The following is an 18,446-nucleotide window of genomic DNA, read 5'->3' as shown; positions in this document are numbered from 1 at the left end:
CAGGAGAGTTGAGGCCAGGACTCGGTCTGAAGCATTTCATTATCTCTCTGCTCAGTGACTAAGAGAGAGCAAAAACACTGGAGTCATAGAAACCTTGAGGAAAAACCACGGTTAAAAAAAGGAGTGACCAACTGACAGCACAGCTGAGAATGGATTTCCATTTGGGAGGTGCGAGGACAGAAAAGAGGGAGGATAGGAAGGAAGGAAGAGGAGCAGTAGGTAGGAAAAGAAGGGGTGTGATGGGCAGTGGCAGGATGGGAGGAGGTTTAATGGGGGACTCGCAGGACGCAGAGGAGGTGAGCGGGAAACCTGGCACCAAGGAGTCTGCTGGTCACCTTGACAAGAAAAGTGTGCCTGGAGAGTCTGCAGGGCCAGGGAAGAAAGAGATAGAGAATGGGGAAAAAGAAGTCTGTAGTTCTTTAGAGAAGTTTTAGTTTGAAGGGAGCAGGTAAAATGGAATGTAAATATATGTATCTTATAGAATTAAGATTTTTCTTGTAAAAAGTAGCGCATTGTTTGGGAAATGAAATCACATGCTACATTTGCCAGATTTTTATTTGGCTGTCTTTATTTAAATCATTATTTATGCCGGGTGTGGTGGCGCACGCGTGTAATCCCAGTGCTTGGGAGACTGAGGCAGGAGGCTCCCACAGTGATTCAAAGCCAACCTCAGCTACTTAGTGAGGCTCTCAGCAACTTAGTGAGACCCTGTTTCCAAATAAAGTATAAAATAGGTTTGGGAGTAAAGGCTGAAGGTAGAAAAAGCCCCTGGGTTCCACCTCCAGTACCACAAAAAAATTTTTTTTAAATAAAAATAAATAATTATTTGTTGAGTCAGTTTCTCAAATACTATCTTCATGGTTTATATTAAAAATGTTGCCAAATTAAAATCTTGTATTCATTTTAATTAACAAGGTTTCTAAAAGTGGAACAAATTATGTTCAAACACACACACACACACCCACGTACGCACCCAAACCTTTTACTGCCCCCTCACAGTATTTCAAACTACAGTTTGTAGTTTAAATGTCCTCCAAACCCCACGTCCTGCGGCTGCCATTTTCAGAGGTGGGTGGGGCACGGCTGGGCACATGGTGCGGCTGGCCTCGCCCAGTGCAGGCTCTGGCCCTCGCGCTGACTTTTGCTCTCTCAGCTCTCTATCATCATACCCTAAGGACCTGTGGCCCCAGCTCCTGCTTGGCTGCTGGTGTAAATGGCGTGCGCGTGCACACGCACACACAGACACACACACACGCACACACAGACACACACACACACACACGCACACACAGACACACACACACGCACACGCGCACACACTCTTTTGGATCACAGAAGTGAGACTGGTAACCGAAACCTAAGTTGAGGCTAAAATAGCAAAGCTAGCCCCTATTCCTACCAACTGAATGGTTAGATGCATACGCTACAGAAATATGTTCATTTAAACAATATTTCCAATTAAACTCAATTTTCTGACAGAAAATGATACAACAATAAATATGAGGAACTACTGTGGTAGTTCTTTTAGTATTAAAACACAAAATAATAACTGCTAACGCCTTGTGGTTTACAGCAGAAAAAGCCCTTCTGATAGGAGGAAGCCACACAAATCCATCTGTAGCTGTCTGGCCCTTCGCCCTCTGATGTCCGGCCAGCAACGAGGGCTTCTGCAAGTGTGACTGGGAGAGGAAACAGGTCTACTTCCTGGGTATCTTTTTCAGGAACCTCCCATTCATGACTGAGGTCCACTCTCTGGCTAGGCACTGCCTTGGGCAAAGCCAAGGTAAGGTGTTTGCAAAAATCAGCCAGTAACCTACCACCATGATCTTACTGAAACATACTGCTTCAGCATCACCTACTGAGCACAGACAGTGTATCCAGGAATTAAAGGAAGTGGCCTCTACTATCTACTTTCTGTTAACACAATTCTAGTCTCTTCACCCTCCAGTGTATAGAATGTGAACAGCACTTGCCTGGCAGTCTCACTTCATTCTGCCAGCAAAGTGCCCTCCTTCCCTCGTTTCCCAGGCTAAGAGGGGTGTGACAGTTCTGGGGAGGAGGCCTATGTGTTAGAAGACAATTTCTTTTCTGAAATTCAGAAGTAAGGCGTTTGCTATTATTGTTTTAGTACAGGAGATAGAAAATAGAATTGAATTTAAAATGAGAAAACCATTAAAATTAGCTTGTAATAAAAACCAACTAAAAAAGGTCCATAAAAAACAGGAAGAAATCCTATCATATAAGATTAACCTATCACTAAAAATACAAGAGAAGAGCTTGTGATTTATCTTATGGGGAAAAAAAGGCCATCATTATCAGCACAATTATGTTAGTACAATCCTCCAAATATTTTGGGATAAGAGTTTATTATTAAAAATTAGAACTCTGGTAGTTTTAATTAATTTCTATTCAAAAGAAAAATGGAATTATTTTTCATTTGCATTATCATGATCATTTGTTCTTTTTCTCAACAAGTATTTTTCAACTTATTTCTCAAAGACTTAATGCAAGGTCAACATAATAAAATGACTTTGTACATTAATCTTGAGAAATATTGGTTATGATTTTAAAGACAGCCAAGAACCATCATCAGAACACAAAAGCTGGGGGTTTTCCATAGTACAGAACAGAAAGTTAAACAAATTATCCCAGCTATTCACGAAGTCTTTTAAAAATTGAACAATACTATTCAGAACCTCAAACTCATCTGCCAAGCCAGTAACTACTCTGGGCAATATAATATAGTTACTATTTACATTCTGGTTAAAAAAATATAACTTCCTTGGTTTCAAAATTATTAACTATAAATTGAAAATTTTTAAAGTTTTATATAAACTAAAAATCTATTTGAATGCTACTTATGATCTGCTAAAAGTAAATTATTTTGTATTATGATATATACATATATATTTTTCTTTGTAATTTTCCTATAATTGTTTTATTTTGTATTTTTTGTTTTTGTGGCCCTGAGGATTAAACTGGGGATCATTCTACCTCTGAGCTATACTCCTGGCCCTATTTTATCTTTTATTTTGAAACAGGATCTTACTAAGTTGTTGAGGCTGGCCCTATAGCTGCGATTCTCCTGTCTCTGCCTCCCAAGTGCTGGAATTACAAGCATGCGTCACTACACCTGTTTTACACTAGTTGTTTTTAAATTAAGAGCCTTACTGTGTGCTTGCACTGAAAACAGGAAGAAATGGGCAGAATTTCCTTTCCTTGCCAAGTTCTTTACACAGAGTTTTATTAGCCATCATGCAATAATATTAATCTTCTTCATTCGATACTTTCTTGCCTTTCACAACCTAATCCAAACGAAATCCAAAAACACTCCCCAAAAGTTAACCAAAATAAAGAATATGAAGAAAAAAATTGTCCATGACCTATGTGTCTTTGATCATTAATGGGTTACTTATTACCTTTCCCCTCTCTTTAAGGCAATAAATCACAATGTTTTCATGACAACTCAGGGACACATTGATAGAAAAAAAGAATTACAGTTTTTAAAATACTGTCTGTATTCTCCCAAACAGGTCAAACCATCCACTTGGGAAATACCGATCTTTAGCATTTTATCTAGGAAGATGATTCCTAGGTGTGAGGATCATTATGTGACCGTATGGTCTAGTGATCCCCTAGTTCCATCCCGTTACAAATTTATAAAAGTTATTTTTTGTTTATACCTTAAAATGCTGACTTTCCCTTTGTAATACTTCCTACTTGAAAAAAATCACTGAAATTTTAGTTAAGTCAGGCGGCCTTCACCAGAGCCAGCTGTTCTTTATCCATGCGTGTCCCTTTCTCTACAATATACCTGAAGCAGACATTTTCTTTGCTGAGTTACACTTGGCTCTAGCGGTTTCTGAAGACCGCTTTCTATACTGCAGGCAAGCTGGGCGGCCACGTGGCGGTGCTCATGCTCAGTGTAAGTCTTGACTTTTGCCAGCTGGTCTGATCTGTTCTTGATACCTCCACTGAGCTGCTTCTGTCTCTGCCCTTCAAGAACCAGGGTAGATGCAAGAGCAAGGTATAAAGACCTTCACCTCAAAACCCTAGAATATTTTATTAATTGAATCTTCCAGTTGAAAAGTGCTTTTAGATGTTAAAAATAACTAAGTGGTTTGGCCTGTAAGATTAAAATATCACATTGATCTCTCTGAGAGTGTAGATAACCAAAATTTCTAATTTTTTATTTGATATCATATCTGTGGCAAGAAATAAATAGCATTAAAACTTTTCTATACACAGAAACAAGAGGGGTCTTCCAGCAATTTATAGTTAGGAAAAAAAAAAAACCTTCAGAAAAGCAGTATGCCAACACTGCTCGTAGATATGCTAAGAGCACTATACTGCAGAATGTAAAGAAAAGAGACTACGGGAGAGATTAAAAAAGATTTATAATAGTGACAGAAAAAGTTTAACTAATATGTAAATAGGCTTTAAGATATGGTTTTTAAGAACTGACAATCAGTACCTTTTTAAATTTTCCTTGTCGTTTTGCTGCAGACTGCCCCTGGGAGTTAGAACGACATTCTGTAAGAAAACATGCATAATCTACACAGGATGGACATACCACCTCTGTCTAATTCTCTTTCAATTTACATCCACTTGTATGTGTCAAGTACTTAGAAGGGTCAGGTCTGTGATCAGGATGGCATGCTTTTATAGAAAGCATACTGCCATTTTAATTTTTAGAATAAAATTGCACTCAAATATGCTCTTCTAAGGATGGATGTTCTTCAGCTTTTTATCTAACATAGTGATCAAAATTCATTAGTTTAAAAACATTTTAAAAAACATTAAATTTAGCTGACAGTCTGCAGATTCTAATTTTTAAAGGATGTCATCACAATAATGCAAGCTTATAAGCATAATTTAGGGTTATTATGAAAGTCAAAGAGAACTAAAGCTAAGAATTACCTTTCCAACTACCAAGAGCATAAGAAATGCAAAGTTACTGAGGAAATATTATATAAACAATGTAATAAAATTATAATTAACAGATTTAGATTATTGTTTTCTTTTAAGAAAGTCTACTTTTCTAGCTATACTTAACTATGGTTAATCCCACACACTTAAAACTTAATTTCAGAATTGCTTCTGAACAATACAGCCAGGGAGTACTATTTCTGAATTGCTAACAGCATATTTTTACTAACAATTTTTTTCTGTTATACTTTCCACAGGAAATAGACTCTTCATAAGAGTCATCTGTCATCTAGGTGAAAAATTTATAGCTACAGTCTCACAGTGGAAGCAGCTACGCTTCCCATGAAATACAAAGACTACTAAAAAAAGACTAGTATGATTTCTTAATGCGTATATGAATTCTAATACTAACTATTGACTTACTGCAATTATACTAATGTGCGTATGTATATGTAGTCTAAGCTGAAATGACATGAAAGAAACATCAAGGGTAAACAACTTTTCCTAAGCACAAATTCCAAAATTAAGCTTCAATGACTGAATAAATGAATTTGGCTCAATAGTGATAAAAATAAACATGATTTTCAAGATATATAAGATCTATTCATTTTGATAATAACTTTGTAAGAACTAATACTAAAGAGAAATGATAACTAATGGCACTGAGCTAAAATGATACTATGACAAAAGGTGACTGATCTATGTAAACACCATTCTCATAATAAAGTTGTTATGAAAATACAGATGAAAAAAATCGAAACAGGTCCCAATAAAGTTGTAACATTTATCTCTAAACTATTACAACCAGAAACATGTTTCTAAAAAAAAAAAAATTCAAAACTATAAAAGGCAATGGCAAAAGAAACACTTCATATATTTACATAATTAGGTACGATTATAATGAGAAAGGTCTGTTCAGGTGTGAAAAATATTATTCATTAGTAATATTTGTTCAGATTGGTTTTTAGAAGCAACCCAATAAAATTTGATTTATTCCTATTAAGATTACACTGGTGAAAATTCTATAGCAACCTCTAATTTTTTTTCTGCAGTTATGGGGATGGAACTCAGGGGCACTGTACCTCCGAGCTATACCCTCAGCCCTATTTTTTAGTCCTTTTATTTTTGAAACAGGGTCTCACTGAGTTGCGAAGTGCCTTGCTAAGTAGCTGAGGCTGTCCACGAACTGCGATCCTCCAGTCTCCACCTCCCGAATGCTGGGATTACAAGCGTGCGCCACCACGCCCGGCAGCATGATCTTAAACATCCCATTTATTGAAGCCAAGTGTGATTTCTATCCACAAGTTTTGTAAGAAGCTCAAGTACACTTGCCACTGAAGTAGGATAGGTTCAGGGCCTGAATACATAGGCTTGTAAAAAAGAACATTAAATATTTAAAAAATATGACACATTTTAAAAGACGATCAATTAATAATCCATCTTTGCTAGTTACTAAAAAAAAAATAGTATTAAATTCCTTTCCCCTCTTAGGGATATCTTATTTTATACAATCTGAAACGCATTCCTATCTTTAAAGAAATGGCAATTCTGAAAGAGGTACTTTTAGTGTCAAATAACTAATACTTACAGCTTTCTTGCCAAGTTCAGTTTTTGACAATGTTAAGGATCCTGCAAGGTAACATCCAGGTCCTGCCCCTTTAGGTATTCTAATAAGAGAATTAAAGAGGAAAAAAAGCAACAAAAGAGAAAGTTTCACAATTAAGGGAAACGACATCAGAACAATTCCATACTGAATTAATTCTTACAGTCAAGATTCCAAATATCAAATCAAGAAATAATTTAAGCTTAAAATGATAAATGATAGCATACTATAATCTGGCCTAATATAATGAACTCACATTAGAAAAAGCCCAATGTATAAGACAGGCATTAAGTATCAGTAAAATCATCACTTACTTATCATCAGGTAGGGAAGTAACAAAGAATGGCTGGTTATATTTGGGTGGTAATGTCAAACTGGTTGATTTCTTCTTTCCTAGAAGTGCAAGGCTATGGTTTTCATGAATATCTAGGCTCAAGGTATTAGACAATCTATGAGAGACAATAAATGGAAGATCTTTAAGACGGTCCAAATCACTGATCTGCTCATGACGTATCTGTAGTCGTATTGTATAGTCTCCTTTCTCCAATTTCAAAGAATACTAAAAAAGAAAAAGAATATTTGAGAAAAGTTAAGTATAAGTAAGCTGAAATGACAATATGAAGATAAAACAGTTCCATTTAAAGTGTGCTTATCAGGTGGGAGGAACAGAATAAGGGCAAGCCACCACACACACTTACATACACACAAACTGCCTGGTGTGCTGGTGAGCAAACCAGGTCAGAGGCCTCAAGTGGTCTGCCCAAGGGCACACACAGAATCAAGTAGGAGAATACAGGAGACCTTTAGTCAAGTCTGACCCCAAAGCCCTTCTCTTCCCACAACAGAATATTCTTCATACTCTTAGCTAAATCAGTGTCTGTTCTAGACAGGTAATAGCAATGACTTTTTAGTTTATTGGTTCTCTTGAGACATGTACAAAATACCAAGAAATTAGCAATGCTGAGGTGCTGTATTATCTCTAAATCAAATACATGTGTGCATATATACATGTGACTTCTGATAATTTTGACATTATAACCAGAATGTCATGCCCTTTTCTTGCAAACAGAAAAAATGAAAGCCAATAGAGATCAACAAATATAAAGCTATTGTGAATGCACAGCTAACATGCTCAGGAAAAGATGCTTAACTATATATCAGCAGTTTCTTCTGAAAAGATTTAAAAAGTAACCAAAATAATGTCACTGTGGTAATTCAGTCTGTACTGAAATGAGATTCTGCTTGACTTGAGGAAAGGTATCCTTGAGTGACAAAATGATAAAACCTCTATAAATCAATCTCATTATTCATCATAAAATTATAAAAATTATAGAATATCTCCTTTATTTATAATGAAATTACAATTGGAGATAAAATTTCTCTAAGTTATAGGATGAAGAGACTTTCCTTTATAACAACAGAAGTAGCCATTGAATACACAGATGTTTGGTTGCAAAGTATGCTCTGCATACTCAAGACCCAGCACCCCCCCACATCTTGGGGAAAAACTTTTTTCTTTTTTTTGGTGGTACTGGGGATGGAACCCAGGAGCATTCCATCTCTGAGCTATACCCCAGCCCTAGTTTTTATTCTTTATTAGCTGAGGCTGTCCATGAACCGTGATCCTCCGTCTCAGCCTCCCAAATGCTAGGATTACAAGCATGCGCCACGATGCCCAGCAAAAAAAAGTTTTGCTAGTCAGTGTCTGTAAGCATTACTCTTGTCCTCGTCTAATCCCAAACATGATTAGCTCAAGTGCACAGTGGAGAAGTTATCATAGCCTGTTCTTCACAATTACAATAAAAAGGTGCTTCTTGTGGTTTGTAAAACACAAAACAATGTTATCTTTAGAAAATATGTATACTACAATAATAATAAATCAAGGATTTATTCGTTCATCAAATAGCTTCTGTTAGTTCTGAAATCACTGCCAATTTTATACCTGATGTGGATAGGCATCACCTGAACCCATCTGTCTTTTGTTCTGGTCAAAAATAATCCACAGTTGGCTGTCAAATTCTGATTCATATAACAATTCACAAAGAAGTGGGCAGCTTGGAGTTACTTCTCCACTCTTGGGCTATAAAAAATAAGAATATTACTTGATGTATTTTATATATGATTTCTGATCTAGATTATTAATACTGGTATTGACATTTTCATTTAAAAGTATTCAAAATACTTTATTGTAAAAATTCTGAAAATGCAAAATGGCTAGTATTTTCATGGTAAAAACACTTGTTTACACGCTTGTAAAATTACAATCAGAGCTATATGAATGCATTAATAAAGCAATATATGTTCCTTAAGACCTTTAATTTATAAAATTGAAATGTGAAAATTCACTGAAATCTATTATCTTCCTAACATTAAAAGCAAATGTATATTATGCTTTAATAACTGTTTCACTGAAATAGACTGAACCTAAAAAACTGATTATTTATAATCTCATTTACTTTTGTTACTCATCTCCCTAGAAACTCCTTGGATGTCTCACTCTTCTGATGCCTCTTTCACAGAAAGCAATCGATGCCCTGTGTCATAAGCAGAAGGAATGGGCACTCCAAGACATCTAACCATCCCTGGGTCAGATGGCATTATTGGACAGGTATTGCTGATTACTAAAAACTAAGGTTCAAAGGCCAGACCAGCTCTAAATTATACTTTGTGACTTCATACAAAATAGTACTTAGATGTACTAGGAACCATAATTTCCTAAGAGTAATTTCAAAGTAAAAAGTTAATGCTCTTAACTAGCAATTTCATATTATATGATTCCATTTCATAGAATACAAATATCTGATTTTATGATTCATAAAACACAAACGTTCATCATATGGTATACTTTACTAAGCAAACACTTACTTGATGAAAGTTGTAAGTCAGGACCAACTCATACAGTTGACGATTATTTGGCAAGACATCTCTTGATCCTAAAGGTTTTGTTTTTGAACTCACTGGGCTGGAATGAAGCAACTGTTTAACTGATTGATTCAAGAGTTCATTAATGAGACAAAACGTAAGCAATAAAATCTTTAGCTTAAACGGATGAGCATTCCTAAAAGCTTTTTTTTTCAGCAATACCATAATATTTTACTCATTAACATATAATTATTACCTAAATCATAGTTATAGTTTAAGTTTTATAACAAATATTACAAAGACCATCTTCTCATGAAAAAAAATTTAAATGTTATAAATAGCTCTCAGCACAAGCATATCCCAATATATAGGGTGAAAATCACTAGTAGTATTGAAGGACAGGATCTGGTTTGTGTGCCCTGTGCCACCTGGCACCACACAGATCATAAGCCATACCAGCCCTGCCAGGGCTTTACATGTGCCAGTGCCACACCCAGTCCTTGATCCAACCCAGCAAATAGCATTTAATCTTTTTTCTCTAAAGCAAGTTAAAAAGCACAGATTTATTACAAAGAACACTGAGGAGAATTATGTTTTTAATACAGTTAAAAATGTCAGTAAAATTTATTAATCATGTATTATCCCATTTTTGTAACATGTTAACAGAGATAATCTCTGGATAGCATAGTATAGATATGTAATGTGCGTAGGTACCTTTTAGATACCTTTTAAGATAGTATAAACCAAATAGTGTTTTCTTTCTTTTGATGATACTAGGGATTGAACCCAGGGACATTCTACCACCGAGCTACACCCTCAGCCCCATTTTTTTTTTTAATTCTTTATTTTGAAACAGGGTCTCACTAAGTAGGTGAGGCTGGACACAAACCTGTGATCCTCCTCACGACTTAAGAATCTACCATCAAGGGAGCTTGCCAGCACTGCAATTTCTAAAAGTGACTGGAAGGATTCACAGAATAAAATCAGAGAATTGCTGCTGTTTGCTGGGATCAACTATTCTATGTCCTAAGAGCCTTCACCAGTCAGGTGAAATGAGACAGAAGCTGTTGTGGGGCTTCCCTCAGAGAACACAGAGAAGTTCCTAAGCTGTGAAGTCATCAAACTGGCTCTTGATCTTCAGCATTCACATGGCATAAAAAAAAAAAGACTTTCCCAAAAAGTATGAGACCCTCCCCCCAATTAACACTGGATCCCGTATAATATTGAATGATACCGTAGTGTTTGGACCCAGCTCTTCAAAGTTATGCAGGGAGCCAGATCTTCATACTTTAGGGAAGACTGAACATCAAAACGGTTGATTCCTTCTGATGCATGCTACGAAGAATATTTGCCAAATTAGTTTCTCAAACTTTGACTCTAAAACAAATATATCTAATGTAAACTTTATAAACACCTATCAACAAAGAGCATTATTTCCTTTTATTTTTTCTGAGAGTGGGGATTAAACTCAGGGGCACTTTATCCCTGAGCTACATACTCAAGCCATTTTATTTTTATTTTGAAACAGGGTATCATCAAGTTGCCAAGTCTGAGCATGAATTTGCTGTCCTCCTGCCTCAGCCACCCAAGTAGCAGGGATTACACAAAGCTCTATTATTTTCAGAATCATAAGTAATTTCCCCATTAAGGTTTAAATCTAAACATGAAAATTATTTTAAAGTAACACAAATAAAAGACATTAAAAACAATGAAAATGTCATAGTACTTACAATGTTTAACTGAGGAGCAGTACATACTATGCCATGAAAAGAAATGGTGTAATCAATGTTGACATCGCTGAGACTTGCCCACCAGCGAGCAATACAAAATTCAATTGCTTTCCCACCCTGCAAATACAAAGAATGAAAGTATATAAACCCCTTTCCTATTTTTCCTCAAATTAAAAATATAACTATTAGTTGTCTCAGAGCAATTTCTTTATTTGTATCAAGAACGCTCAAAGAACTTGTATCATTTATGCTAGGTGTCAGACAAATCATAACTGCATAAATGGGTGTAGGCATTTAAATATTCATAATGCTACACCTGTACGGGCGCACTGCAGGCTTGCATCATGATGCGGTGCAAAGTGATGGAGACTGCAGGAGCACAGGACTCAGGAGCCCCCCGGCCCCTCCGCACCCCACATGTGATCCTGAGACGGGCACTGGTGACTTCACACCCGTAATTTCAGCATCAGGATTCCCTTGGTTGGTGCCCCCCCAGCCTCCTCTGGACCCTCCCCACTGCTCCACTGGGGCTTCTCTTCCATTGTCTAAAGTCTCTCTTTTATCCTGACTAAGCTCAGAAAACTTATGACCCTTCACTTTCTGTGACTGGCTAATCTTATTTAACATAAAATTCTTCAGATTTACCCATTTTCCTGCAATGACAGAATTTTCTTCTTCATTGCTGAGTAGAATTCCATTATGTGTGTTCTCCATAATTTTGTAAACCATTTATCTGTTGATGGATATGATTTGGCTGTTGTGAATTGTGCTGCTATAAACATGGATATGCATGTATTCCTATAATATTCTGATTTTAATGTCTTTGGAAATATACCTAGGAGTAGTGTAGCTGGATTGTATGGTGGATCAATTCCCAGTTTTCTAGTAATCAAGTGCATTAGAAAGTTCTAAAAAAATGAGCCTGGCGTGGGGGCACATGTTTGTAATCCCAGGACTTGGAAGGCCGAGAAAGAAGATTACAGGTTCAAAGACAGCTTCAATAAGCAGTGAGACTCGCAGCAACCTAGTGAAACCCTGTTTCCAAATCAAAATAAAATGGGCTGAGGAGCCAAGCTTGGTGGTGCATGTTTATAATCCCAGCATTTGGGAGGCTGAGACAGGAGTATCCGGGTTGGCAGTCTCAGCTACTTAGTGAGGCCCTTTGTAACTCAGTGAGACCCTGTTTCAAAATAAAGAATAAAAAATAGGGCTGAGGGTGTAGTTCGGAGGTAGAATGCCCCTGGGTTCCATCCCCATTACCACAAAAAAAGAGAAAGGGTTTCAGGGTGTAGCTTGGAGGTAGAATGCCTGAGTTCTATCTCCAGTCTCTGTCTGTCTGTCTGTCTGTCTGTCTGTCTGTCTCTCTCGTTCAATCCCGTGTGTATGTGTGCGCGTGTGTGCGCCTCTCTCTCTCTCTCTCTCTCTCTCACACACACACACACACACACACACACACACAATCATGTAGCACTGACACAAGGACATAAAAGTAGCAGAAACAGGAGAGATATGGGAAAGATATACAATGAACTGAACACAAAATAGCAGGTGTAAAAGAACGTAGGCGTATCTACCTTTAGAAGGTTTTCTTTGTGTGTGTGTGTGTGTGTGTGTGTGTGTGTGTGTGAGAACTGGGGATGGAACCCAGGGGCCTTCTACCTCCAGGGTACACTCCCAGACCTATTTTATATTTTATTTGGAAACAGGGTTTCACTAAGTTGCTGAGAGCCTCACTAAGCTGCTGAGGCTGGCTTTGAACCCGCATAATCCTCCTGTCTCAGACTCACAAGTGCTGGGATTACAAGTGTGTGCCGCCATGCCCAGCTACTAGTTTTCATTTTTAACAATACAGCTAAGAGTGGAAATCTGCCATGTGGAGGAGAACTTAAGACAAGAAGGGGTAGCAGTTTCACCTGTAAATTGTCCTACATTTTTTTCCCACACCACTGGTTTCTTTCAATTTTCAGAAGTCTCTTTTATTTCCTATTTTCATTCTAGTTTGCATATATGAAAAAAACTGTATGCTCTTGAACTTTCTGAGACTAGCAGATTTAAGGATAATATTCTCTGGTTCCACTAGTTTTCCTGTAAATGACATAATTTTGTTCTTCATGGCTGATTAAAATTCCATTTTGTGCACATTTTCATTACCCACTCATCTGTTGATGAACATCCAGGTTGGTTCCATAATTTGGCTATTATCAACAGTGTTGCTATAAATACGAGTATGCATGTATCAGTGCAGTATTTTAACTTAGTTTTGGAAAGATACTGAGGAGTGATAGGACTGGGTCATATGGTAATTCTATTCTTAGTCTTCTGAGGAACCTCTGTATTGATCTCCAGAGCACTTGTACTAATCTACAATCCCAGAACATTATATAACAGTTCCTATTTCCCCCACACCCTCGAAAGCATTTAGTGTTGCTTGTATTCTTCAAGACTGCCCTTCTAACTGGAGTTAGATGGCATCTCAGGGTAGATTTGATTTGCATATCCCTGAGTGCCAATGATGTCTCTTTTTCATACAGTTCTTGGCCATTTGTATTTCTGCTTTTGAGAAGTATCTATTCAACAGCCCACTTTTTAGTTGGGTTATTTGGTTTTTGGTGTTGAGTTCTTCATTCTAGGTTTAGTCCTCTATCAGAGGAAAAGTTGGCAAAGATTTTTCTCCAAATCTGTAGGTTCTCTTTTCAGAATCTTGACTGTATCCTTCACTGCACAGCTTTTAAAATATAATTGCAGACCATTTATTGATTATTTTATTTCCTGTGCTTTGGGAGTCTTGCTGAGTAAGTCTCTACCATTGCCTATACGAGGGAGAGATGTTCCTGTATTTTCTTCCAGCAATTGCGAAGTTTTTGGTTTAATTTCTAAGTCTTTGATTCATCTTGAGTTGACTACCGTACATGGTGAGAGACAGCTAATTTCTTTTTCCTTATATACAGATATCCGGTTTTCCTAACACCATTTATTAAAAGGTTTTTTCTCCAGTATATATTTTTGGCACCTATGTAAAAAAAAATCAACCAGCTGTAAGTGTATTTTTTTTTCTGTATCTTCTAAGATCTGTATGTCTGTTTTTGTGCAAATACCCTGCTGTTTTTGTTAATATAGCTCTCTAGTACCGGGGATTGAAACAAGGAGCATTCTATCTTTGAGCTATACCCTCAGCTCTATTTTTTTAAATTCTCAAACAGGGTCTTATGTCACTGAAGCTAATCTCAAACCCTCAACACTCCTGTTTCCACCTCTCAAATACTGGGATTATAGGCATGCACAACCATGCCCCACACTGTAGTAAAATTTGAAATCAAGTATTACGATGCTTCCTGATTGGTTGTTATAGCTCAGGATTTGTTTATTACAATCTATTCTTCTATATGAATTTGAGGACTAGTTTTTTCAAGCTGTGAGAAATGATATCGGTTATTTTAACAGGGATTACACTGAATCTATAGAATGCTTTTGGTAGAATGGTCATTTTGACAATTTTATACTGCCTAAGAACACAAGAGGTCTTTCGGTCTTCTAAGGTCTCCAATTTCTTTCTTCAGTCTATAATTTTCATTGTAGAGGTCTTTTACCTTCTTGGCTAGATTGACCCGTAATTTTTTTTTTTTTTTTTGAGATTATTGTCAATGGTATTTTTTTCCAGATTTTTCAGTGGATTTTTGGAAGGTGTATTATATAGAAATACCACTGATTTTTTTTTAAATTTGATTCTGTATATGACTACTTTGCTGAATTGTGGATCAGTTCTAGAACTCTTCTGATTTTCTGGGGTCTTCTATATATGGAATCATGTCATTTGCAAACAGGTAATTTCACTTCTTTTTTCCAATTTATATCCCTTTAATTTCCTTTTCTTGTGGAATTGCTGTAGCTGATTTCAAGAGCTATATTTAATAAGAATGGTGATAGTGGGCATGTTGGCTTGTTTCTAATTTTAGACAAAATGCTTTCAGTTTTTTCCACAGTTCAGCATGATGTTGGCTTTGAGTTTATCGAATATTACCTTTACAATGTTGAGGCAAGTTCCTTCCTTTCCTAATTTCTTCAATGTATTTACATAAATGGGTGTTGAATTTTGTCAAATGTGTTTTCTGCATTAAAATAATCATGTAGCCGGGCATGGTGGCGCACGCTTGTAATTCCCGTGCTTGGGAGGCAGAGACAGGAGGATCGCACAGGTTAGAAGCCAGCCTTGCTGGCTTAAGAGATCCTGTTTCCAAATAAAAATATATATAAAAAAATAGGTCTGGGAGTGTAGCCCGGAGGTAGAAGGGCTTCTAGGACCCCAGCACCACCAAAAAAAAAAAAAAAAAAAATCATGTAATTTTTATCACTGGTTCTGTTTATGTGATGAATTACGCATTTTCTTAACTCTCTTGAACTAACCTTGTATGCCTGGAATAAAAACGACTTGGTTGGTCATGGTGTACAATCTTCTTGATGTGGCTTTTAAAGCAAATTACTCATATTTTTATTAAGAACTATGTTCATCAAGAATACTGATTTGTAATTTTCTTTCCTTGAGGCTTTTTCAGTCTTGGTAAGAAGGTGATACTGGCTTCACAGAATGTGTCTCAAAGCATTCCAGGCCTTTCCAAATTCTTGAAAAATTGAGGAGCTTTGGACTTAGTTCTTCTTTGAAGGGCTTATAGAATTCAGCTGGGAATTTTGTCCTGCGCTTTTGTTAGAAGACTTTTTATTACCTATTGAATGTCTTGTTACTGGTTTGTTTAGGTTTTCTATATCCTCTTGGTTCAGTTTAGAACCATGTGTCTAGAAGCTTGTTAATTTCTTCTAGAATTTCTAATTTATCAGAATATAAATTTTCAAAATAGTTCCTAATGATCATCTGGATTTCTGTACTGATGTGGGTAATATGTTTAAGTTACCTCTTATTTTACTAATTTGGGTGCATTTCCTTCTTTTGGTTAGGTTGGCTAAGAGTTTATTAATCTTGTTTATATTTTCAAAAAAAAAAAACCCAAGCTTTTATTTAATTAGTCCTTTGTGTTGTTTTTTATTCTCTATTTTTTATATATTTTAATTAGATCCTGCCTTCTACTGGCTTTAGAGTTAGTTCCTGGTTTTCTAGGGCCTTGAGATGTTTCATTAAATTGGTTATTTGGAATCTTTTTTAATGTAAGTATGCGGCATTATAAATTTTTTTTTTAATACTGCCTTTGTTGTATCTCAAAAATTTTGGTAAGCTATATCTTCATTTTCATTTGATTCTAAGAATTTTTAAGTTTTTCCCCTGATTTCTTCTATGATCCAGAGTGATCAACAGTATATTGTTCAATCTCCATGTTTTAGTGTCATTTTCTGCATATGCTGTCAATTTTTAATTGCAGTTCATTATGAATGTGTAGGCTCAAGATGGCTCTGCCTCAGCTCTCCACTCATCAGTTGAGAGATGACTTCTGCTCCTTGTGCAGCTTCTGCTTCATCTAAGAGCAGACCGTCTTTCCTCTGTTAAGTTTTAACTGCTTTTCTTCTCTTGCCAAGATGCATTATTCTTACTGTTTCAACTCCAAGTCATGGAGCAATGGAACATGCTCTGCCTTCCTCTATTCTATCATTTTTAATCCTGTTAGCTTGCATGAACAATAGGGTATTAATAACTTCAGTGATCTACTACCTGATGAGGAAGCAATCTCATAAACCAAATTGTGAACTGTCAGAACTTACCAGATTAGCATTTTCTTTGACTAAACTGTTCCAGAGCTAAAAAGAGATGAATATTTACCTCCAAGACTTGGTTTGAAGTACCCTAATTAGACTATCTTCTCACTCCATTTATTTAGCATGAACAAAATATGAAGTCTTAATATGCTCTGGGTATGAACTATGATGTCAAATTAAATACTTCAGTCTTGGCTCATACTGAAAAGTTTTTTGCTTTTCAACCTCTTAATTAAACTTACTAGGACAGGAAAAGCTTCAGTCAGTGTTCCTTTTTCTGGAAGGGAACAAAACTTATAGAATTCATGACTTCGGTATGCTCTTTGCTTCACAAGCTGTACTGCGTGGAGAACAAACTTGGCTGATACCTCAGAAGAACACGAACACACTGTAACTTCTAAAATAAGAAGGAAAAGCAAAGTTTTAACCAGTAAGAGTTAAAAGGTTTATAAGGTGGTTTTTAATAATGTATACTTGCTTAGGGAATAATATACCAAGAATGTTAAGCTGAAACCCACATAACCCCCTTAACAACAAAGCAACAGAATATTAATGAAGCCAGAAAGGTAGTAGATATTCTGTAGCAAGTAAACTTGTATTAAAATAAATAACCACGAAGATGCAGACACCAGGAAAGAGCAGTAAGCCATCTGTAGATGTACAAATTATCCTCATCAGACACCTTTAAAAGAATCTCTCCTTTCCTTTGCTTTTAGCTGAAAACCAAACAATTCCTGACAAAGAAGATTATAATTTTTGAAACTGCTATTTCTCTTGCTTAAATTCCATGAGTATTCACTCAACTTCATTGATAGCTTCTTCAACTTTCTTCTGTCCCTCTTGGTCTGTGTTTTGTTTACTTCTGGTAAGTATAACCATCAGAACCCTACCTGACCAGCTTTACTGTGAAATAGAGTTGGAAGTAAGCCCAAATCGTTGTAAGGCAAAATGGGCAGCATATCTAAAGAAACCTATGCTCAAGGGAACTGAAGCCAGGCTTATTTATTGCTAAAAGCACAAAATCTAGTGATATGACAGTATTTTCCTAACTATTTGAAACCAAAACCACTTTCAATTTCTCCCTTCCTTTCTTCCTTCCTTCTTTCCTTTCCTTTCTTTTCCTTTCTTTTCTTTCTTATTGGGGGGGAGTAGTTATTAGGGATTGAACCCAGGGGCAAAAATACCCCTCCAAAATATACCCTCAAAACAGGATCTCATTAGGTTGTTAAACGTCTTGCTATTTTACTGAAGCTGGACTTGAACATGTGATTCTCCTGCCTCAGCCTCCCAAAGTACTGGAATTATAGGCAGGCACCACCATGGCAGGCTCATTTGTAGTACATTTCTAATCTAACTCTATAAAATGTTCTGAGATACTTTCAGACCATTCAATGACTTTTCAAAAATAAGAAAATTATTTTTAACACCAACCCAAATAAATTACAACTAGGGTATTATATTTACCACTAAGGCAGAATTAAATTCAGATTTTTATTCTTTACTATTATTAGTGTACATTCTATCCAAAGCTTGAGCTGTATAACTTAAAGGGGTCCTATGTGAATGGTACTCTCAAGGTATTCAATACTCTGACCACCAGGTGAATTGTCAAGTGTATGATTGTA

The 18,446-nt window shown here is 36.4% G+C and overlaps 1 protein-coding gene across 2 annotated transcripts in view; it reads right to left on the bottom strand.

Annotated features, from left to right (window-relative positions):
- TPP2 (tripeptidyl peptidase 2) overlaps nucleotides 1-18,446 on the bottom strand; it is a gene marked incomplete at both ends in the record, with an annotated part of 90,118 nt that overhangs the window by 24,687 nt on the left and 46,985 nt on the right. Inside the window, 8 exons of one of the 2 annotated variants that reach the window (XM_080688890.1) lie at nucleotides 4,475-4,513; nucleotides 6,518-6,596; nucleotides 6,847-7,091; nucleotides 8,475-8,612; nucleotides 9,398-9,494; nucleotides 10,629-10,729; nucleotides 11,125-11,241; nucleotides 17,064-17,218. In XM_080688890.1, the coding sequence (XP_080545016.1) occupies nucleotides 4,475-4,513; nucleotides 6,518-6,596; nucleotides 6,847-7,091; nucleotides 8,475-8,612; nucleotides 9,398-9,494; nucleotides 10,629-10,729; nucleotides 11,125-11,241; nucleotides 17,064-17,218 (971 nt within the window). The remainder of the gene's footprint in view (nucleotides 1-4,474; nucleotides 4,514-6,517; nucleotides 6,597-6,846; nucleotides 7,092-8,474; nucleotides 8,613-9,397; nucleotides 9,495-10,628; nucleotides 10,730-11,124; nucleotides 11,242-17,063; nucleotides 17,219-18,446) is intronic. The other variant, XM_080688891.1, reaches the window with a different exon arrangement.

Source organism: Muscardinus avellanarius (assembly GCF_963383645.1).
Source record: "Muscardinus avellanarius genome assembly, chromosome: 2".
Classification (NCBI taxonomy): Eukaryota; Metazoa; Chordata; class Mammalia; order Rodentia; family Gliridae; genus Muscardinus; species Muscardinus avellanarius.
This window is presented reverse-complemented; position numbering and strand designations above follow the sequence as displayed.